This window comes from Mizuhopecten yessoensis, unplaced genomic scaffold, assembly GCF_002113885.1.
Source record: "Mizuhopecten yessoensis strain PY_sf001 unplaced genomic scaffold, ASM211388v2 scaffold717, whole genome shotgun sequence".
NCBI lineage: Eukaryota > Metazoa > Mollusca > Bivalvia > Pectinida > Pectinidae > Mizuhopecten > Mizuhopecten yessoensis.
Genome location: NW_018403686.1, coordinates 535468 through 559218, shown reverse-complemented (window position 1 = coordinate 559218; position 23751 = coordinate 535468). Strand labels below are relative to the sequence as shown.

Sequence of the window (23751 nt, the reverse complement as noted above, 5' to 3'; positions counted from 1 at the left end):
TACTATTGACCAAAAATGTGAAAAATCAAACTATACTACTGGTGAAAAAGAGGGGAAGTCCCGTAATAACCATTTCCTCTAATAATAATAATCTGCATACCACCTCTGGAGTATTGTCGCAGATGACATTTGTAATCTAAAGATTTAGAGTAATACAGGTTAATTTCAGATTCAATAATCTGTATAGTACATGTATGTATAATATAACATTGTTACTACTCAAATAGGTAAATGTGCATACCTCGGGGACTTAAGAATCCCGAAGTTCCTAAGGACACTCTCGGCATCTCTATATCAATCGATTATGATTTTCTCCTTTATTTCTGATGCACGAGTTTTGTGTTGGTAAACTCATACTTTAACCTCCCCGAAACCTGTATTAACTCCGCATCTGTCCTCCCTGATGTATGCTTTCAATTGTTTGAAATTGCTACAGTCCTTCAAATATCAATATTAAGTTCCAAAGTATTTTTTGAATTACTTACTCTTGCAATCTTTTCCCCTTTTTTGATGAAGTGTTAACGACCTGTTTTGGTTTTGGCTTTATAATGAAAATGCTACAATATACGCCTTTATTTTCGGTTGGTGAAAATTTATCGAAAAAGGGACAAATCAACGTTGTTTTTCAATCTTTCCAAATGACATTTATGAAAATATTTCTTGAAACGAACCAATGAAATCCCGTTATCCGCAGAAATGATCGCCTTCAACAGTGACACTAAAATTGAAAGAAACACGTGCTCTGATTAGAGTAAACATGATATATGTAGATAAACATTTAGTCTATTGCAGATGAAGGGTATGAGATCATATATACATATAAATAATATTCGACTTAAATGATGTTTCTAACACTGCTTCATATGTACTACTTTTTACAATAAACAATTGATGAATACATACCGGTTAAGTTATTGTTTTGATATGTCTCACCTTTGACAGCACAATAGATAACCGTGTCTACATAATATGTCAGGAAAATCAAACGAAAACGCAGTTTACCAAAGCGTAAACAGAAAAGGAAAATATAAGAATTTCATGCCAAACAAATATAAACAGTAAGCGAGAGTAATCTAAAACACAGGGAAAGTGCATTACAGATTACACAATTGACACAGAGACGAAAATTGTTCTGAAAAGGTTAGCACTTTCTTAACAGCAAAACCACGTCGTTATTATGGAGTATACACGAAGAGGTTGCAGTCTTCGTCAGCATGGTGTTATAAGATGTTATCCTCAGATAAATGTTCAGTTAGTTGCAGATGAAGGATATTAGATCATATATACACATACATATCTATACAATGAATATTTTCAAAACTGAGATTTTTGGACATTGTTGAACAGTGCATATTGACGCCTCGCACCGAAGGACAACGTGCGATAGTCCAATGTGCAAAGCTCCTCTACTGGGGTTTAGAGACATGCTACGTTTGTTTAATTCCTACCATCAAATTCTGTTTTGGCGTTATGGCGCTGTTAATTTTTCATTTTGCAATTATTGAACGTTTATCACAGTGCCATAAAAAGGTAATCAAATTCAATGAAATATTGATTTATTCGTACGAAGGCACTCTATATAGAGACACTTGACACAAACAACATATCAAAATACACACAGATATAAAGACTACTTCCCATAAATCACCATAACAATACATACAAATTCATAAAGACAATGCCCCACACATCACACCATACTAAGATAGAATCACACATTTAATCATGTCCCACACAACAAACCATACTAAGATACAAACACACATATAGTTATGGCCGAAACAACGCACCATACTACGATACATACATGAAGTGATGCCCCACACATAACAACACACCAAGATACACCGACACATACAGCCACACCCCAAACAAATCAACATACCAAGAAACGCCGACAAATAAAATCATACTGCACAGAAATCACTCTAACAAGATAGCCTAGACAAACCCCATTCTAATGGTCATACCAAGATACACTGATATATAGCAACACACCTAATAAATCGACATATCAAGATACACTGATATATAGCAACACACCTACTAAATCGTCATACCAAGATACACTGATATATAGCAACACACCTACTAAATCGACATACCAAGATACACTGATATATAGCAACACACCTACTAAATCGACATATCAAGATGCACTGATATATAGCAACACACCTACTAAATCGACATATCAAGATACACTGATCAATAGAGACATAAACTCCACCCCACTCCACCCATCCACAAATCACACATAATCTTCCACTTTGACTTCATTGTTATATAGCAGTATTTCATTTGGTTTGGTTTTATTGGTTGAATGCCCTATAAACAGCTCAGGACATACAAGATACAGACGTCACAAGTGTAGTTTAAATGTGTACAGTGTCACATACACAATTTAAATTGACTCCTACGTCGTACGACTGTAGGCCTGTTTGGTACTTGACGGCATTCCTGCTTCTGTGTAAAATGTGTCTCTGATAATCAAACCTACATTTATGATTCGAAATCGACTTTATAATGATGAAATGATGAAACAGTGTATACAAATGATAAGGTATTGTTTAATAACCTCATCATTTAAGGTCTGTCTTCTTTAGATGCAAATTAACAAATTGAAGTTATTGAGAAAAAATATTGCCTTTTCAAAGTGATTTGACATTTTTTTTAATTTGCACAATTAAAACACCAGCGATGTGGCAAAATTTGTCTTCGTAACTGTCTCGAGAAGTAATAACTATTATTCAATGGGGAAGGGGCGCCTGCGATTGACGCTTTAACCCAGAGGTCAGTTGATATTTTTTTCAGACGTACATTGTCAAATCGCTGCTTCTCTTTCTCAGATGATGTTATTACCTAATTGTTGACATTTAAACGAGCGTTTTAAATAGGTACATTTGCGCGCTGTGGGACAACTATTGGTTGACAATATTGCTTAATGTAAGGATATTCTTTGAAAGGTTAATGACATTTGAATGTGTAAAATATATATCAATTTAGGGTAAGATGCATTTTTGATTAGTTATTTTGATGAAAACTTCCTACACATAATTTGAAAATAAAACGGAAAAAGAAATCCCTACATCTTGCATACATGCAGGCAATATTCTACGAGTTCGTCACTTACCTTGTATTGATTCTGAATGTATTATGAAGTACAACCAGAAGAAAGCTATCCCAAGTAATGTCTTCATGATAAGTAAAATTAGTTCACAACATCTTAGTTCAGGGTAGTAGACGAATGATAAGGAAATGATAAAAAAAAAATGTCGTTACACGTCAACCACGTTCACTAAGCCAATCATGTGACAGATTGGTATGACTAATATTCGACCGTAAGGTCCCCCTCTCCCGTACCCAACCCTGTTTGTTTATTTTTGTTAGATCGAGACTGTAGAAAATAGAGAAAAACGGATATGACTACTGGTATGTTTTAAGCTTATCTTTCCAAAGAGCAGATGAGCTAATGACGTGATTATGAATGACTTTAACCGACTGTCCACGTCACAGGGAACAGGGAAATGTAACTTCTCCTGAATAACTCAAAGACATATGATGATGGTATTTGGCCAATAGCATGAGGATCACGTTTGGTTTAGTTTGTATCTTCTGGTTTTAGGATAGACGGCAGTCTAGCGGTAAGACGCCGGGCTCGTGACTGAAAGGTTGCGGGTTAAATCTGGTAGGACAGTGCTAGACTTGTAGAATGCTAGCTGTAAGCGCCGAAATGGCAGCACCGGCTATATGCTCCCAGGGAGTTGAGAAATATATTGGCTGGTTGCAAATGCCCTATAACCACGGATAACATTTTTGTGAACCGCTTTGAGACGACCTATGAACTAGGTTGTGATAAAGCTAAATATAAGAACCTCGCATATTATTATTATTATGTATTAAGGTAGAATAATAAGATTTAAATCTACAACACTAACTCCCGTAGCCTCATCTGGGACCCACACTCCCTGTTTGTACTAAGTTAAATATCCATGCCCATTGATACTACAGATCAAACTTAGTCGAAATATAATGTAAGTAAGAAGGATTTTTAAGATTCACCTGTATTTCCACTTCAGGGCCCAGTCTTTATGCTTTAAAGGGGGATACACTTTTTCATTTAGAATTTATTTCACTTTGTTTCAAACTGCTTTACACAAAACACAAACGACTACACCAGATAAAGGGGAAAATGCAATATGTTAAGGTGCGTTAAACCTACCAGGTCCATCATTTCAAAAATTGGGAATTAATTTATTTAAAATTAATTCTGTTTATCAAATGAATATCAACTCCCCCTCTTTGTGCGATCTTGAGTATCAAGCATCTATATTGTACTCCTAAGTTGTCTCCCTTTGACCAATTACAGCAAAAACTTACGAACGACAACTCCTGCCGTTCAGTATTCTAATATTGGAAATCTTTAGTTTTGGAGGTCACAATTTTTAACCACGCCATTTGGGATAGCTGATGTCAACACGTTTCTTATCAAAATTTGCCAACATTTGAAAACCCACCCTCCCTACCCTTGAGAATTACTGCTCTATCTTACAAATTTCGGTGTCTGCTGTTTTCCTTTCCATGTTTTTCAGTATGGTTGCAGCAGATATACCACGTCATGGCTTCAACTGGTTCCTGAACAACATTGCTAATGGCAGAATTTCGCAGAATTTCCATTTTCCACAACAGAACATGCGGATCGATATCAATTCTATAATAACAGTTACTCTTTGGTGGAATTTTCTGGTCCCAGTTTCCATCAAATATTTTTTCATTTTCATGTGAGGTTGAAGCCTTGGCCTTCATATGCCAACCAACTTAGTAATAAATTCTGGTAAATGTAAATTTATTTGAATTGTGTTTGTTTTCTATTTGATAATGAAAATTAGCAGCTCGATAACCCACCAACGTACAGTTTACATAATTGTTTAAAATGATAAAAATCGTAAGTCATTTCATTGCTTTGATATGTGTTTGATATGCATGGCCGCTGAAGTCGACAAACTGTTATCTATCGTTATATTGGTTACAATATATACGTGAATGGGTGCAATCAGAAAATGGAAAATAATCATCCTCAGTGTTTCCCTTGGCATTCATATTCATATGACATTGGCTGCTGTGCGGACGTTAAACCTCAGACAAACTGACATTTATCCGGTGGCCTTGATCATGGACTTGGTACTCACATGTACATGGTACAGACATGTTATCATGGACTCAATCAAGAACATAATCTGAACCCAAAGTCGACGAGAAAACATAATATTAAAACATTCTTAGAATTCATCCAAATGTACGAATGCAAATGCATTGACCCCAGAAAACCAATGCATTGCCTATATAAAATGGAATATCGTTACGGATTCCATCAATGAATAATGATAAGTTGATTAAAAGAACAAGTGAGAATGCGCAAGTACATTAAATAAAACATTTTATTATTTATCTAAAGTATACAAAGTATACGATGAAATAATTGTGAATATGCTCATTATGAAGAGTTCATCCAATCAATTCACTTGCATCAGCATCACTGGAATCAACAAAGGAATCGCATTAACAACAAACGCATTACAAACATTTCCAGTAGATCATAGCTTACGCTTGGGGACTTGAATTGTTATTGTTTAAAGCTTGCCATACTAATATCAGTGATTTTTATTTTGTAAAAAGATTTTCGTTTGTTACAATTTGTCCATGTAATTCGTTTTCTTTCTCTAATCTCTCTAGTCTAATCTTGGTGTGCTTGCGTCGACATAATGGTTATTGCCATTACTCTAGCTTTTAACTCTTACGTCGAACCGACCCGATGTAGTCAATAGAAAGTTTGTTGATGGACATTTATAGGACTATCAGCTTACATTTGCCACATAATATTATTATTTGCCACAAGAGCAGCTTTTAAACTGTATAGTGAAAATATAAACAAGTGTAAGCTCGAACAGTATAGAGTACACATTATGATATTAATATTTCAACAATAAGCTGCTAGTAAACAGGAGTACCTGCATGCAACTATGTATTATGATTTTTCAGGAACAAGGTAAAGGGAGATGATTACCTATTATCGGATAGATTGGTTATAAATTTGGAGTTAAAATTTTACTCAAATTTGTGTTTGCTATATATCTGTCGCTGAAACTAAATGACTTCTGAGGTTACTCTCAACAGAACTTTGCTTGCTAAATAATTAACTCCAATGAAAACTTAAATCGAAGCGAATATCGTGATATTTAAAAGACCTTGACAAATATCGTAAACAATCACACTTATATAATTTTAAAATGTCACTTCTGACCCCGATGGAATATTCAGATACCGATAACACAAGTAAACACATCAATGGTCCCAGGCATACAAACGTATATAAAGAATAAGCAAAGCAGTTCACACCTATACTGCATCTCTCATACGCTAGCTACAACCTGTCATCCTGACTATGATAATATCGGAAAAAAAACCCCACGAAAACTGAAACCGAAGGATTACAAACCAAATATTTGCTGACGATTGCCAATTAAACATCCTTTTATTGACGTATGTCTTTTTTTCCATTTTACCTCATTTGGCAGATGTAGTTGAAGTTGGTACTGCAATGTTCGTCAGCCATGTCGAATGATAGACCCCCATACAGACTCATACAGTTCGCCGCATGGCCGTTATTTGGTTGGCCACTGCCCCAATTGACGAAGGTTACTCTTTCGCCAGTAAACGTCCAACGCCATATATCTTCAACTTCAATGTCAGTTCCATCAATCCAATACGCAGCTAAAACGTAAATTGGAAGTGATTTTAATGGGATTATGATTTTGTTTAATTGTGTATTTAAGGACGTGCATATAACATTGTTTCAAAAACTGTTTTTATCAAATATAGTCACAATAAGTTGAATTTGAAATACAATATAATGAAGTCGCTTTACTCAAGGTGTGCTTGCTTGTATTTTTTCTTTATTTATTCCATTAAATAAAAATTATGACTTCTAGTCGACAAAACCTGTAGAACTACATCAAGCAACACTGTTCGATATCAGGTAGAATAGGACATACATATATGTGCATGTATCGAAATACTCAATTAATTAGTAGGCTACATATACTTGTTTTTACATAATTGTTTTTCGATCCAAGTTGGAAAAAGGTCAGAAATTTTCGTTTACATTATAACATTACATGTAATTTAAATATATTTATACAGCTACATATTACCTTATCAACACTTATATTGTGTTTTTTTTAAGTAAAGGTGAATTAAATTCAAATAAACTTGACCCTGTAAGAAACGTCACATTAGTATAATGATAGTATTTAATGAATGCATTATGGTGAAAATGCTGTACAACTCAATAGGTGTTGTATCAGGTGGCTTCATTTCATTAAATGTCTCAATTACTAGTGTGTATCCAGTGCACGTAAATTTCAAATTCACAGAACTAATATGACGTGCAAGAATCCCTGGCGTTGACCACAGCTTTTAACGAATCGCATGGAATCGATGAGTCGGTTCAGGACTTCATCGGCATCTTCCACCATATATTCGCGCTTAAGACATGATCATGTGAAATATCTTGCTGAAGCGTGTCGCCAGTTATCACCAAGATGGGAATAATATGTAGTACTCTCTGTAACGTTGAGCGTTTAGGCTACCATGAAAATGATCATGACGTACAATGCTGTAAGGTGCAGGCGTCCTGATACTGTTCACCACGCCTACGATCCACTTGCGTTCTACCATCTGAGCGAATATCGGAACTTATCCGGGAATATAAAATATTGCCACTGTTTGAGAAACCATCGCTAATGTTGTCGTGCCCACGCTAAGCGATTTGGATATGACGTGAATCGAGGTACACGGGACAGTCAGTGAGCACGTAGCGTTACCTTAGCCAACCGACGGGTTACAATTTGTGGACTAATGTGACGTTAATTGGGGATGGTAGACGCAGTATTTGCCGCCGTTATAGTCCGATTACGCAGATGACGTAAGCAGATATGATATTAATGTTAATGCCTGTCTTGTCTTCGTTACGTGATGCTCTCCGACCTTGGATGATCAACCGTCGAGTTCGTGTTTGTAAACATGCTTCAAAGCCTTGCTATGGTTATCCATACCACACTAAACCGCCGGCCGACCTCAGCGTACCTCACTCCTCCATGTATCGTGCCAATGGCCCTTTCACGGCTAAAGTCATCACGTCCTGACACATATGAATACCATATAGAAAAGAAAAACTAGTTTTTAACACCCTTTTTATACAAGGTTCACGTGCAAAACATTTTTCGTGTTAATCGTGTACAATGCTTCGCTTCATTTAATTTCAACGACGTTTACATGACTTAATTTCAAGCCAATACACTGGGGACAATATTAGAAAGCGATAACGTCTTTTTTCGGATATTTTTAACATGCTATATTTCAAATAATGTAACGTTTCTTTTGGGATAAGCATCAACATAAAGCTTGGACTATCTCCGAAACTAAATGAACAAGTTTTAGTCTCAATTGTCCTTGTTAATTTAATTCGATCCGTTGACCGAAACTGGGAACATGGTAATTTGGATGTATTGGATACGATGGCGATATAATTGAGTGCCAATGCATGAATAATAGAATTAAAATAAGTAAATAAATGGAAAGTGTTTTGCCCGTAAATTCAATAGTAGTTTATCAAAATAAAAACATGCATTTGTAATTTAACCAATCAATGAGTATTACCGCTAGTTTGTAAATTTTGGATTTCCGATTTCAAAAAAGCATTATCCTCTGCAGACGTGACAATGGCTAGATGGCTGTGAAATGCAACACAGACGGCCTGGAATGGTAAACAATATAACGAGAACATTAAAGATACAAAAGCTGAGTTATACAGGGAAAAGTTATAAAATAACTCAGTTTCCCATGTGTTATATAGGGCAAAAATCATATGGATAGTAATATATATATTTCATTTATGATTTTTGAATGTTGGAGTCTTTCAGGAAATTCTACAAGTACAAGAAATCACAAAAAGTCGAATGATTTAATGACGGAAACTGATGAGTATTGACATACCCACGATATATTTTAAGATGGGTATACGGAAAATATAAATAAAGTATCAATTTGCATAGATGAATGCCATAAAAATAGAATTATAATTGGATGTCTTGAGCATATCGCATATTGAAGACATTTGTGTATTAGTATAATAAAAGTCTGCATTTTCGATATATTCATGTATCAAGTTCATAGAAGAGGTTTTCATTTAACAATTATTTACCAAATTTGGCCGGAAAGTTTGAATTCGATATTCTATGCATTTATTTAATCTTCAAATGACCCGATTTTAACCCTAATAATTTGAATATAACCTTCATGCAAGAACCCCAATCAGCAAAAATGTTCTTTAATACTTAAGATGAAATGACTGTAAATTACAAAAATTGTTGATGAAACATGTGATAAAGCTTTAGATTCACTTTTTTGTGCTGTGTTTTATGTGTATTCTAGGAATTTCAAAGCTCTCTTGAATTAGTTTATATATATGTGGGTTCTCGATGAAGATTGCAGTGTATCTATTGGGGTAAGTTAAGTTTGGATTGTAGAAAGATTCGTGTAGCACAATCATTGAAGTATCTATGTGTGACGTTTCGATGACTTACACTGAATTTAATCTGTCATCTTTATTACAAAAATGGCTGATTAAGGTGGCTGAGTACATACTGTACTAGTCGTCGAAACGCAACATATAACCACTTAACTGGATGTCCTACCTGAACTGTTCTTCAAGCCTCGATGACTTTTATGCATGCATTTTATGTGTGCTATGGGGAAACGTAAATTCTGTGTTTTGGGGGCTACATATTGCACGCAGAGCACACAGATAAGCTTTTATACTCATCTGCAGCATACAGTGTACATGTACAACAACAATATGCAATTTTGATGTATTGCAAATTCTTAATATATCGTGAATGTACTAGCTATTATTACTGTTTCGAATTCAATTGTTATACCAAATATAAAAGTAGTAGACATGTACTTACCGCTGATTCACCCCAAGGCGCGCGGTCTCTCGAAAACAAGTAGCAATTATTATGAAATCTGATCCATCCGTCTCTGCAGGCCGCTGCTAATTCATACAATGTATTTATGCTATGTTTATCGCATATATGTAAAGCAAACATTTGCTTTTTTCTCTATTTCAAAATACAACCTGCTCTCTCAATGGATTGGTTTCAGAACATACTTGTATCCTTCATATGTCAGATTGAAAAAGACCGTGGACAAGTTTCACGGTCGCTATCGTTATCTCATTTGCAAATCTTCTTTGTCTTTATACGACATTAATTTTGACACATTGGTTATGTTCATTAGTGTTCCCTGTGAATTGTGTAACCTCCCCGCTTCCCTATTTGAGAGCATTGCGCTTCAAGTAGTTGATCTTACTTTTCATGGCTGTTGTCAGCGTTGAACTTTCTGTTAAATATCCCGTTCGCCTTGTACCTTTTGAGGGATCGTTCATAGGAGTAAGTCCTTTAGTGATTTGAGTTTGAAGTTTTGTTCTTTTATTTTACGATTAAGTAAATAACAAAGTAGAAGGTAAAGGTAGCGCTTCCAGAATTTAACAGCGAACATAAATAATCAAGTCTGACTTGATAATATAATAACACACAAAGAGGAAAAAGGAAACATGTGTGATTAGATACTTTAGAAAAAAGCTATTCAATCTCTATAATATAGTAATGAACACAGTGGTTTTCTAGTTGGAACGTCAACGAACATTGAAAAAATGTATATGGTTTATTCTTAACATTTGTAAAAGAACATAGAGGGAACGAAACATAGGTAGCTTGAAAATATGTTAACGGATTCAAAGAAAACAAATATAGCTTGCCAGGAAATAAAATGCAGATGAACACAAATAGGGCTAACTCAAAAATATAATTATATTGTGCATACATACAAATGTAGCCCAATTAGATATAAATCGATAACACAGAGAAAGGATGACCTAAAGAAACTAATTTCAAATATAAAAATAGCAGACATGGCGATCTGGAAATCATGACAATAGCCATTCATGGAAATAAATAGAAGATAAGAAAAACGTACATGTAGATTATAGTACACCGCTCAGTCGTGATTTTTTGGGATGCTGTATATTATAGTACACCGCTCCGTCGTGATTTTTTGGGATGCTGTATAGTATAGTACACCGCTCCGTCGTGATATTTTGGGATGCTGTATATGATAGTACACCGCTCAGTCGTGATATTTTGGGATGTTGGATATTATAGTACACCGCTCAGTCGTGATATTTTGGGATGCTGTATAGTATAGTAAACCGCTCAGTCGTGATTTTTTGGGATGCTGTATACTATAGTACACCGCTCAGTCGTGATATTTTGGGATGGTGTATATAATAGTACACCGCTCAGTCGTGATATTTTGGGATGCTGTATATTATAGTACACCGCTCAGTCGTGATATTTTGGGATGCTGTATAGTATAGTTCACCGCTCCGTCGTGATATTTTGGGATGCTGTATATTGAATATGAAGCCTCTTCCATAGGGAAATAGCATGTCAAAACAGTTTGCATGTCATAAAACGAACTTGGGAAAATAGTGAATTTTATTTTGGCATTTCGTCTTCTCATTATACACACTTTTTAACTTGAAGTGATGATGTCGGTTATAAATTCTATCTAGAATGCATTGTGTTTGACAAAGAAGGAATACAATCTAAATAAATTCATAAAAAAATCAGAATCTGTCCCGTTTTACTCAAAATATTATCAGGTCAATCGTTTCAAATAACAGAAGGTGTTTGCATATTATCACAGCTACAAAGTCTGTATTTGTCTTAATTGTTTACATAACATCTCTCTATACACCAGGGAACACAACATAAGCTCTTAAGGCTCTGCTAATTGAGCTGAAAATTAACACGGAACAAATATGTGTATTTGAAAATATAATAGCGAACAAAAATGAACGCAGTATTGCTAATTGAGTTCATATACATTTGTTTATGAACACAGGGGAAACGGAACATGGCAAATATAATGAGAGAGTATTGAGGATATGCAGACATGGCTCGGTATTACAAAATCATTTATAAGAGAAATGAAAAAGTAACCCAACTGACGAAATATTAAACAATATTAAACCAAAACAATCTTACGTCGTGATGAAATTAAAACTTTGTACGATATATTTACCTTGTATGTTAGAAAGATGTGATAACTAGTGTACGCAAAAGTTGTTTGCAAATACGGGATATGTTAAATCTCGCTGACGGATTCGTTATCATCTAAAAAGCTCAGGAGAAAAAATGATATTTTTAAAATAGTAGCCAGTCCAAACGCATTTTCATGGTTTCTGAGCTTATTATGATGGTTGGAATGAGTGTAAAATACTCTAAAGCATCAGGTTTAACGAAATTAGAAATCCCCGCGGGTCAAATTTCCCTATTCTACACCCCTGGACATGAAAGAGTCTTAAAATATTTATGTCTTTATCATTGTTTTATAATTATTGTAAACAAACAAAGTTTTCAAATAAATATAAATGACATTTACATTTTGTTACATACCTTCTCCTTGTAATAAGCACATTACCAAGCTTATTAGAAACAAAACGATCTTCATCCTGATAAGGTTAACTTATTGTTGACGTGCAAAATAGTCATACGTTCTGAATATAATCTGAAATACATAGATAAATATACGATAAGGAATTTTGATGTCATTGATCATGACAGGAAGTCACCGTTCTCTTGGACATGGGACCATTACAGATGTATCACGGAGATTATATGAGATGATTTCCCTGTCATGACGTCTTTGTTACATATAATAACTTCAAAAATGAACATAACACACACACACTGGTAACCAAACCTTTAAAACTAGGTATTAGATACAACGTAAAAGTTGCATTTAAATGAAAGAAAGTAGAGTTGTAGAAAAAAATCACTAACAAACAAGAAGTAAAATTGCTCATTTGAACTTAAAGTACAGATTACAGATGTTTCTCCCGAAAAGGCATATGCACAACAACACAGCAGCATGCCTATAACTGAATATATGTAATTAACTTAATTTGAACTTATTACTTTAAAGTGCAACATTTCAAAAATGCAAAGACACATACATGTACATGTACGTTTTTGTTAATATATTATGCTTATAATGTTAGGTTAATAAAATACAAACAATCAGTTTGAAGAATACATATAGGTATAATTGAGGTATTAGAAAAATAATTACAAAACTAGACAGATTACAAAATACAATTGAAATGATCAAAAATACAAAATTGATACCACTTGTGGAATTTGATTTAATTTAATTTTTTAAATTAAAAATACCGTCCAAAATATAGATACAAGAGCTTTCCCAACAAAATCGTGATTCTTACCTCTGATTTATATTCATATCTACTGTTGTTGTTGTGGCGAACTTCTCTGGCCATGGAGATATAATTGTATTGCCGTGGTATTTCATGTTAGCACTGGCTTGTTTATGATGGGGTATCTTACATCTTGACAGGTCTCACATCGGGAAGCTTGTTTACCATGATGTTCATTCTGGAAGGATATAGTCCGTCAAATTGTACATAGACATTTATGAATAGCCGGGTATCTTTCGTGTGGACTCGATGGAATTATTACATGATAGGACTTATGGTCTTCGGAAGCCAGACGTTTTTTATGATAGGGCTGGTATTTTTTCATATTCTTATGTTGCAGCTGGTCAACTTTTTTCATGTAATGTTGGTAAATATCTTTTATTATCAAGGACAAAATGTGTCACAATCGGAGGGCTACAAAGAATTTCAATTAATATCTATACTCTCTTCTATGAAAAAAAACCTTGTATCTTCACTTCGTTTCATATCGTAAATTCCAAAGCTTTACTTACCTCGAATCTTAAACATGAGTATCTAGACATTTCTGGGTTTTATTCCCCTGACAATCCTGACTTTCTTGGTTGAATGGTCTTGTTGACGCATGCACTACCTACTAGTCAGGGTTTTGCTAATGAGGAGCTGTACTCTAAGTTGAATGATTAGAATGGTTGTCATCATGACATGAGTCCAGTTGGGATGTATCAGTGTTTTTTTAATTCAAGCGAAATGAAAAGGAGATTTGTAAGATTGCTTCTTCCGTTTTTCTGGTTTATATCAAATAATTTAAGCCCGATTATCTACGAATTCAATCCTTCTCATGTCAGTATATACCAAAACAGGGTTTATCTCTGGTGCAAGATGACCTTATGTCTGTGTGTACACTAGGTTGTTGAAGATAAGCTTTGTTCATGACCCTTCTGTATCCAGACACATGGTTTATTTCGTGTAAGTACAGTCGGTACTAGCTTGTTCGGTATGAAGGTGATCGGTGTTATCTTGACTGTTATTGGCATAGGCTATTCTGTGGGTAAGTAATTGATATAATCTTCATATCGAAATAATCGAGTTGGCCAATGTGTTATATCTATACTGTGTAGCGTAACACATATAGCACGTTAGGAGACGTGTAAGATATTGTATTCAAATGTAAATTGTTTCCACTTGAGAAAATCAAACATTGCAATTCGAAATTATCCATTGTAATAAATCCCTTCTATTTCTGTGATGCCTTTTTTTAGCACATCTGTGTTTTGTTTGGAGAATTTGAATATAATTGAAGATGATTTATAAAAGACATACTTCTGGCTTTTCCAGTTTGCATGCTATGTGATAAAATAATGAACAATGAGATCTATTGCTTCACTATAGTTTTCAAATTAATATACATAACATATCTGTTAAAGTCCAATCCTTACTTCCTAATTACAGCCACAGGTCCGTGCAGAGAGGGTTGGTTATCGGACGCAGAAAACTGTTACTACTTCTCGCATAATCTCATGTCATGGCCACAGGCTGCGGTGAGTAACCTCGACACTAAAAGGCAATCAATAAATGGAGAATGTGCTACATCGTTATATATTTTACAAGTATGGTAGAATATCGGTATATGCCGCAATACTGCAGTAAATATATTACTTTTAATTGAATGAATAATTATTTATATTTCACCGGTGAAAATTTAATAAATGTGATGCAATATATTTGTTTTACTATTCTTGAGTTCCTACAAGAAATGTTCATACACAAGTATTTTATCAGTTTTATCGTGTGATTTATTTATTTATTTTATTCAATAAACTATGTCTGGTGTCTATTGAAATACAATCAACAAAACAGTAAACTAAAGTACGCTAATACCATTACAAACGGCTCTTCGATAGCGTATAAAATACATGTTTTTTATAAATAACCACGACGAATTTGCCTTCGATTAAAGGAAGAAATTGAATAATTTTCTTTACTATATTTCCAAATCTGTCAAAACGTATCAAGGTTTCCTTGCAAGTCCAGTTTTGACTTTAATTATTGATAAAGCATTTGCAAGTATTAGATACTATACATCAGATTTGTCATGCCATCTGTTTAAAAGTGTTCTGTCTTTTCGTATCGCAGAGTTATCTGCTCTTGTGAGCAGGCATTGATTGTTACGTCATTAGTTTGTGTGAGAAAATTACGTCTTTTTCACACAAAAATATGACGTTACTCTCACAAACAAATGACGTAACAATTAATACCTGCTCTTTAATACGAAAAGACGGAATAACTGTAGGAATAAGCATGCTGAAGATAAATTGAAATGTATTACTTTAAGTTAAAATTTTACAAAGGACTAATTTGTTTCCTTATGATAAAGAATGTACTATTTTCGGGATTAAAATATAATCAAAGAAATACACAAATAATAATAGTGAGTATGACCTATTCATATGGATATTAGTGTTTCCAGTTAAGATGTCATGCGTCATAGGTTGATGAATATGGGTATACTCTTAAAATGAGAGATTCGTCGTACATTCGCCAAGAGTCCGTCTTTGTTTGGGGCATATGATAGATCGTGTGATTCAAAAAAACAGAACTGCTTGCTTTTACAGCCCTGGAAGGTAATACTATCATCTATATGAAGTGATTTGGTTAATTTTGGGAATATGGTTACCACTGAAAACATAGGCTGCATTTATTTAAAAATATTAATTATATTCTCAAAGTTTCGTTTGATAAATGGAAATATTTCAAAACATGGTATAATTTTGGAAAAGGAAGAAACGTCGTGTAGGTAACGTTGTTTTATAAATATAATTATATTTTCGTAATAACTGTATGTATGAATAACTGATAACGGCAGTGTGCACAGTAAAGGACATTCACATTCTTTGATTTTTGAATCGTATTTTTCTTCTCTCCGATGATAAGTGTAACATATATATATAAGATTTTATAGTGGTTTACCCGCTTTCTGTTTTTGTATCCTAGGAAACATGCGAGGCTTTACATAGTACGCTAGCAACGGTTATGTCAGCTGATGAACATTCTTTTCTAAAGACAACCCTAATGAGCATCCATCCCAATGGTAGGAAACACAGTTTTCATTACCTGGACAAATAATTCGAACAGTTTGCGTTGTACATTTGGTTAACGCCTGTTTCTATGAGTGATTACAGAACCAGTTCCTTACTGATGATAATTGATTGATGGTGATCCTAGTTAGTTACAATGTCATTAAGTATACTACAATTGCAAAAGATAATAATATTGTCGTTTTTAACAAAATGTTAAAAAAGTAGCGTAATGCACGAAAACACTGAATTAGTTTTATCATTATTTTTTGTTACATTAAGGTTTACATTTACTTTATTTAAATAATGTTTCAATTTATCGACTAACGCATAGAAATCTGAAATTTAGATGCAGCTGGCCGTATATATTGGATTGACGGTACTGACCTAGAAGTAGAACATGTTTGGAGATGGGCGTCTTCCGGAGAAATACTCTCCTATTCAGAGTGGAGTGTAGGGGAACCCACGAATACTAGCAGCGAAAACTGTCTCCTTTTATGGGGTGCACACGGCTTCAACATGGGCGACAATCCTTGTGCAGCAAGCTGGAATTACATTTGCAAAACAAGGTATTAATTAATGAAATACGTATGTGTGTACACACTTTCTATATGGTTTCTGCGTATGTACATTGTATGTTATAAGATATATATATATTGATTACATCGAAATAAAGTTCATATATTAATCTTTATGAAATAATCAGTTTGTTTATGATCTAAAATGTTTCCAAAAAAATGCTTGCGTCAATATACTATTCTCGATCAAATGGCTAATACATGTGCTATTTTTATATTTACAGCTTTGAAAGCGGTGAAAATATAATCGGTTGATTTTGTTTTGTTTCATTCAATAAAGCATAAGAACACCACAATGTACCTGATTGTTATTTATCAGGTACAAAGGGATATGTCAAACGCTGTTCATGCAGTAATTTCTATGATGGGAAGTAGAAAAGGTAGACGTATTGAACTCTTGATAACTACATAGAGCTAAACAAGAGACATACATGTAACAGCAATGCCAACAAGTTTAGCAACATCATCATAGACTGTACAAAACAAGTGGTTTAAATGTAAAAAAGGATACTTTTCTCTGTGTTACCTTTGATAAAACTAAGATATCATTGTTCAAAACAAGATTCCCTATGATAAATTTATCAATTTACCTAACCGGCACCATTTTTGGCAGCCCATAAGGTTATCTGTAAATGAATGTGTTCATACACTAACCTTAAAGATTAGATTGATGAAATTTAAGAAATAATCAACGAATATGCGCATATTAAGGTAAAATATATATCGAGGGTGAGAAAATGTTTTAAAAATATACATAACAAATGAGTTGATTTTTCCAACAATTTTGAACCAAGCAATATACGATCAAAAAATAAAACCAATCCTGTGACTCGCTTGTTTACTGGCGATTTGTCGGGGATGTTTTTGAAAGAACATTTGTCTGTCGCATGGTATTTCGTCCAATAATCAATGGTTATTCACCAACGAAAATTGTCATAGCATGCAAACTTGGTAAAATATTCAATATCTTATAATAAACTCTGTCAACAATTTATACATTTTTAAGCTTGCTATAATCCCTTAGCTCTCGATAAAAGTGTAGGTTAATGTGTATTGTTATCATAACTATTATCAGCATCCTACTATTTGTCATAATGATGTATGTTTATTATGCAATAATCTACCTAAAAGGCACCAATTTGATTATTTATTCATTTTACTTAGGAAAACGTATATTTATGCCTGAATATCTCGTCAATTTATTATTTTCTTTTGCAAAATTTTCAAATTGCAATCTGTCACAGTAGAGTGACAACAGTTAACATGTTATTGGTAAAATAATTCGACTATACGTAAACGTTGATGTATTATATAAACAACATTCAAAAATGAATTTGTAGGATATCCTAAAACTGTGAACACTGATTGTAAAATATAGGGGTCAGGCTCGAGAGAGACACCGCATTATGAAGACACGATTGACGGACATGGACTTGCTATAGTGCAAATATCCCGTGCTAAGATAAGCGGGCTTTTAGGTGACAAAGTTGGCATCGTATTCCGATAGTAGAATCTATACATGCTCTAGTTATGAAGCTTATTGTAAGCTTTGTGTTGCTGAATTGGGTCGCCAGTTATGCATGTAAGTAGACAGGAGGGTTAAAATGTTTCGGAGAAAAATGTAAAATACAGTCTGATGGTTTGCTAAACAATGTCATGGTCTGCTCAATCTTTATAAGTATATATTCCCTTTCACAGGCTTATCAATATGACAAACACGTGATAGTGTTTTAGGAATTCATATGATAAAGAAATACATTGTAGTAGGTGCATTGTTTTGTAATAATCCAAATACTCTTTATGCATTTACAGTTTTGTATTTTCAAATAACTAAGAAATTGTTAAACATTTCATAATGACGAGACAATACTTTTTAATGTTTATCTTATAATCACAACAAACCGTTGTATGAAAATACCAGAATCATTCACATCATTGGGTGACGTAGGGGGATTTCAACTTGCGTAGAGAGGTGGGGTTAGATTGTTTAATTGCCAAAACCGGGACTTCCCGATTGTTTTGAAGCTTTACAATCTTTCCAAGAGGATTGAAATCATATGATTGGAGAATCACCTTGTCTGAACCCTATGATGATACAAGCATATATCAAAGGGGCCAACAGTTTTAATACACCTGTCCAGGGTAAGAGAAAACGTTATCGTAACCGTGCTTCTTTCATGAGTTAACTCTCAGTCAATGTATTCTCCTTCTTAACATATCTAACTGTTTTGGGGTTCTTTTTTTCACATTTCGTATTTTGTTATTTTTTACTTTTTTATTTTTCGGTACTATCTAAAAAACTGCTGCTTTAAAGTACAGTTCATAAATTATATCTATAAAACCTTAATGTTAATTTTTAGAACTGTCTACGAATTATATTGTTAATTTTTATTACAGTCTACGAATTGTATTGTTACTTTTTAGTACTGTCTACACAATGTATTGGTTGTTTTTTGAAATGTCTATGATCCCCTAACTTTCAATGTCACGCCGTGTTTTAAATTGTTCTAATAGTTCGTGCTGTGTATCAGTACTCCTTTCTTGTTACACTTGACGAGAAGCATCTTGTGAAATATATAAATAACATTTTATATTACAGTAGCCAACTGTAGAAATGGATGGATTACCTACGACGAATGGTGTTGCCTGTTCTCCCACAATCAGTTGACTTGGTCGGAAGCATCTGTAAGAAACGATAATTTTATGACGATGCATATTTTAAATTAGCTTAACATCTGTATAAGGGTCAGTGGATTTAATCAAACAAAGAATATTAATTCAGCAACCGATTTAAACTAGGAAAGATCATCCAACAGCTACAAAACAAGCAGCATATTTAGTGAAGAAATGTTGATGGAAGTGGTAGAAATGGTAGTTGTAATAGTGACAGCAATAGAAGAAGGAGAAGATATGGTAGTAGTAGAAGTAATAGTAGTAGTAGTAGTAGAAGTAGTAGTAGTAGTAGTNTAGTAATAGTAGTAGCAGTAGTAGTAGTAGTAGTAGAAATAGTAGTAGTAGTAGTAGTAGTAGTAGTAGTAGTAGTAGTGGTAGTAGTAGTAGTGGTAGTGGTGGTGGTGGTGGTGGTGGTAGTAGTAGTAGTAGTAGTAGTAGTAGTAGTAGTAGTAGTAGTAGTAGTAGTAGTAGTAGTAGTAGTAGTAGTAGAAGTAGTAGTAGTAGTAGTAGTAGTAGTAGTAGTAGTAGTAGTAGTAGTAGTAGTAGTAGTAGTAGTAATAGTAGTAGTAGTAGTAGTAGTAGTAGTGGTGGTGGTGGTGGTGGTGGTGGTGGTGGTGGTGCAAAAGGTGCCCACACCAGGTACTGAAGTGTCATTTTGTTTTTCGCGGGTATCCCATTTTGAGTAACTACTGATGACACGAGTGACGTCACACAGACTTTCTTTTGCAGTATTATAAAGAGTAAACTTGTCCCTTCATATTGATATAAAATTGTGTACAAATTTCCAAAAAATATCATAGGCTATTGATTGCATAATTTAATTGTGCGTTTCTTTTTTTGTTCAGTATAGTAGTACAAATATTGTTATTAGTGGTAATGGTGACAGTAGTAGTTGTTATAGTGGATGTGGTGAAAGCGGTAGCCGTAGTAGTAGTAGTAATAATAGTAGTAGTAGTAGTAGTAGTAGGAGTAGTAGTAGTTGGAGTAGTAAAGGGAGTAGGAGTAGTAGTAGTAGTAGTAGTAGGAGTAGTAGTAGTTGGAGTAGTAAAGGGAGTAGGAGTAGTAGTAGTAGTAGTAGTAGAACAAGTAGTAGTAGTAGTAGTAGTAGCAGTAGTAGTAGTAGTATAGTAGTAGTAGTAGTAGTAGTACTAGTAGTAGTAGTAGTAGTAGTGGTGGTGGTGGGAGTAGTAGTAGTAGTAGTAGTAGTCGTAGTAGTAGTAGTAGTAGTAGGAGTAGTAGTAGTAGTAGTAGTAGAACAAGTAGTAGTAGTAGTAGTAGTAGTAATAGTTTATATTTCATACGAAACAAGTGCATCGTCCCTATACCATATTTTGTTACAATATATATCGAAGTTGGCATACGATATCATTATTTATCATTATTGTTTTGTTTGTTTTTTATTGCATTGTATAATTGTAAATACGCCTTATTCACTTTTTTTAATTGCTGAATATATCTATTTATCGTTATTAACTGATTCACTGGAGTCATCAGATTCACAGCACACGTTGAGGAAACTCTTTATATCAGTGAAACATACATTATTACTCATCTTTTTTACAGGAGACGTGCCATGCCCTCCATGCTCACTTGGCTACTGTGATGTCGGCTGAAGAGCAGAATTTCCTGTCAACACAGTTGCTTGAATTACACAAAAACGGTAAAGGATACATTGTCAAAGTGTTTAACAGTAACATGTTAATATGAACATTTCATAGCAGTGGTGTACATTTGATTTATTCAAAATGATTGAAACATGTCGAACGGTTCACGTAATGAATTATCTTACAGCTTAAAATGTGTTCTTTTGTGATTTAGTTGGATTGCAATATACTATAATATTACACTGAATTCATGTGCGATAGACGTTTTTCTAGATCCAAAATTATCATCGACACTTTATTGGTTGGACGGATCAGACTTGGAAGTCGAACACGTCTGGAAATGGATGACAACAGGCGATATCTTAACATTTACTGACTGGGCTCCAAACGAACCCAATATGGGGGAAAACGAGGACTGTTTGATTCTTTGGGGTGCCAGTAAGTTCCAGATGGGGGACAACGCTTGTGCCCATAAACGAAACTACATATGTCAGCAAACGTAAGATCAATTACTCAATTTTCTGTATAATACACTAATACGATAGGACGACGTTATACCAATACATGATCATTATATATGCATTGTCAATTCAATGGAAGGCAAAACAAATATTCCATAAGGTATTGGTACAACAATAAAGACGAAGTGTATTATGTATCTTATAAATCAAAACAAGACAATCAAGTACTAACAATATATATAGCATGATCATTTTTGAAAAGGAACAATTTATAAAGTTTGAGAGTATGATTTTTAACATCTTAATGTATCTCCTTACCTGTGTGACGGTACAGTATTGTCATAGGTTGAGAATATTCATTTATATTTTTCAGTGTCGACGTGGATACAGGAAATGAATTTATTGGTTAACATTACAAATAAAGATTCAATGCAACTCACTTTACTTGAATTTATTATTTGTTCTATTGTGTTCAGTAAATCATCCTCTTCAGTTCTCCATTCCGTGCAGTCGTATTACCATAAATATATATTGTTTTTCTAAAACCACTTTCAAGAATTCAATTTCAGGCATAGTTTTAGGGGAGTAAATTAGCTAAGATATACATCTCGAAGTCAACACTCAAGGGTATACTCGTTACTCATATGATAGCTTCTATCTGTATGATGTGTCAATACCTTGCAATGGCTGAGTCTTGGCCCCGACATATTTGTTGCTGAAACAGTTACGTCTACGCCACCAAACTAATACAGTAGGAACCAAAATATCTTCAGAAATAAAAATAAACCCCATAATTTCCATTTAGGAACAGCTTTAACATCAGAGCTCTAGATTTCTGTTTTACTCTTACATCTTTTCTTCTACTTCTAGCTGATAATCGACCTACTTCATCATATTGAAGATTATGTCGATGTTTGGATTTTGCTTATGTACAGGGACCGCAGACACAAATGATTTTCCATAGACGATAGCGTTAACGTTTAACAATGTACTTGTTAAATTCGGTTACCCACACTGGTTCACCTGCGCTCATCTTGAAGAATGTCATCTCACAAACCTGTAAAACTGGTTTATTTTTAAATTCTACCTATTCGAACTTGTTTTTACATGGGGGCCGCCATTTTGTGTTGAATTCGACAGATTACACACTAATTAAACTCCTCTAGACGAAAACAGACTTGAACAAAAGAAAATCTGTCACTTTAATATCCAACCAGCAGGCCCCGCGGCATTCACTTTCCTATCAAATCTTATTAAGATGTTCAATAGCATAGTTGGGCTGGCATCCTTACGCCTATCAACGAACTGGGCCAGTTTCGGTCGTTGCGCATGGCAATAGCACTGGATGTGTTATGGTATCTGTTAGGGACCAGTCGCACTGCTCTTCACTGAACCATGTCCAATTTATGTATGTCACCATTTTGGTATGAGTCCCACACGGTACAAGCATATTCAAAGGTCGGACGCACTGGAGACTTGTATGAAGGGTATTGTTAGCTTTACAAGTTATATCAGTAATGTGAGAATCCCATTTCAATTTTCCTTCAATGTTACACACAAATATTTGACTTTATCAGTATGCTCTACAAATGATCATGAAGAAAATAGTTATATTTCACTGAATCTTTATTGTTGGAGATGGATAAAAAGTTACATTTTGGGGGGTGAAATTCTATTTTCCACCTTTTTTCCTAAATTGCGAGCATATCTAAATCCCTCTGCAGTATTGTAGCATCCTCACTGAAGGTGACAGTTTTGTTTAAAATTGTATTGGCAGCAAACAATCTGACGGAGGAGGAGAGACCCAAGGGCATGTCATTTATATAATACAAAATCAAACTCGGGCCGAGGACTGACACCAGGGGGACCCCCGACTCGACCGGTACATATAGAGATAGTTCGCCTATGAGTACGACTGCGTGTGTCCTATTGGCCAAGAAGTTTTAAATCAATGAGTTTACTTTCCCCTGATCCCAAAGTGAT

General features: G+C 34.4%; 4 protein-coding genes across 4 annotated transcripts; 2 read left to right on the top strand and 2 right to left on the bottom strand.

Annotated features, from left to right (window-relative positions):
* Positions 1-5431: 5431 nt before the first annotated feature.
* Positions 5432-9115, bottom strand: LOC110452088 (perlucin-like protein). Its single transcript, XM_021500383.1, has 3 exons — positions 8719-9115; positions 6564-6771; positions 5432-5536 (listed from the first exon to the last, which is right to left on the bottom strand). Exons 1-3 carry the CDS (start codon positions 8924-8926, stop codon positions 5506-5508), a joined length of 447 nt encoding a protein of 148 aa, XP_021356058.1. The 5' UTR covers positions 8927-9115; the 3' UTR covers positions 5432-5505.
* A 64-nt stretch (positions 9116-9179) lies between these two features.
* On the bottom strand, positions 9180-12737 carry LOC110452107. Its single transcript, XM_021500435.1, has 2 exons — positions 12680-12737; positions 9180-10111 (listed from the first exon to the last, which is right to left on the bottom strand). The coding sequence occupies exons 1-2, from the start codon at positions 12735-12737 to the stop codon at positions 9993-9995; spliced, it is 177 nt and encodes a 58-aa protein (XP_021356110.1). The 3' UTR covers positions 9180-9992.
* Positions 12738-14318: 1581 nt separating this feature from the next.
* On the top strand, positions 14319-17323 carry LOC110452084 (perlucin-like protein). Its single transcript, XM_021500367.1, has 5 exons — positions 14319-14426; positions 14828-14916; positions 16370-16466; positions 16802-17021; positions 17255-17323. The coding sequence occupies exons 1-5, from the start codon at positions 14375-14377 to the stop codon at positions 17283-17285; spliced, it is 489 nt and encodes a 162-aa protein (XP_021356042.1). The 5' UTR covers positions 14319-14374; the 3' UTR covers positions 17286-17323.
* A 699-nt stretch (positions 17324-18022) lies between these two features.
* LOC110452074 (perlucin-like protein) lies at positions 18023-22208 on the top strand. The gene is made up of 5 exons (XM_021500359.1): positions 18023-18612; positions 19630-19715; positions 21267-21363; positions 21581-21806; positions 22142-22208. The coding sequence occupies exons 1-5, from the start codon at positions 18561-18563 to the stop codon at positions 22176-22178; spliced, it is 498 nt and encodes a 165-aa protein (XP_021356034.1). The 5' UTR covers positions 18023-18560; the 3' UTR covers positions 22179-22208.
* The last annotated feature ends 1543 nt before the right edge of the window (positions 22209-23751 follow it).

Excerpts from the sequence above, each read along its gene's own strand:
- LOC110452088 (XM_021500383.1), bottom strand. The coding sequence starts at position 8,926 with ATGATTTTTGCCCTATATAACACATGGGAAACTGAGTTATTTTATAAC. Across the intron at positions 6,772-8,718 it reads CCAAAATTTACAAACTAGCG|CTGCGTATTGGATTGATGGA; the intron begins GTAATACTCATT and ends TTTACGTTTTAG. Across the intron at positions 5,537-6,563 it reads AACTACATCTGCCAAATGAG|TGATGCTGATGCAAGTGAAT; the intron begins GTAAAATGGAAA and ends TGTTGATTCCAG.
- LOC110452107 (XM_021500435.1), bottom strand. The coding sequence starts at position 12,737 with ATGACATCAAAATTCCTTATCGTATATTTATCTATGTATTTCAGATTA. Across the intron at positions 10,112-12,679 it reads TTTCAGATTATATTCAGAAC|CGGCCTGCAGAGACGGATGG; the intron begins GTATGACTATTT and ends ATGAATTAGCAG.
- LOC110452084 (XM_021500367.1), top strand. The coding sequence starts at position 14,375 with ATGAAGGTGATCGGTGTTATCTTGACTGTTATTGGCATAGGCTATTCT. Across the intron at positions 14,427-14,827 it reads TGGCATAGGCTATTCTGTGG|CCACAGGTCCGTGCAGAGAG; the intron begins GTAAGTAATTGA and ends TCCTAATTACAG. Across the intron at positions 16,467-16,801 it reads AATGAGCATCCATCCCAATG|ATGCAGCTGGCCGTATATAT; the intron begins GTAGGAAACACA and ends TCTGAAATTTAG.
- LOC110452074 (XM_021500359.1), top strand. The coding sequence starts at position 18,561 with ATGAAGCTTATTGTAAGCTTTGTGTTGCTGAATTGGGTCGCCAGTTAT. Across the intron at positions 19,716-21,266 it reads TGACTTGGTCGGAAGCATCT|GAGACGTGCCATGCCCTCCA; the intron begins GTAAGAAACGAT and ends TCTTTTTTACAG. Across the intron at positions 21,364-21,580 it reads GCTTGAATTACACAAAAACG|ATCCAAAATTATCATCGACA; the intron begins GTAAAGGATACA and ends ACGTTTTTCTAG.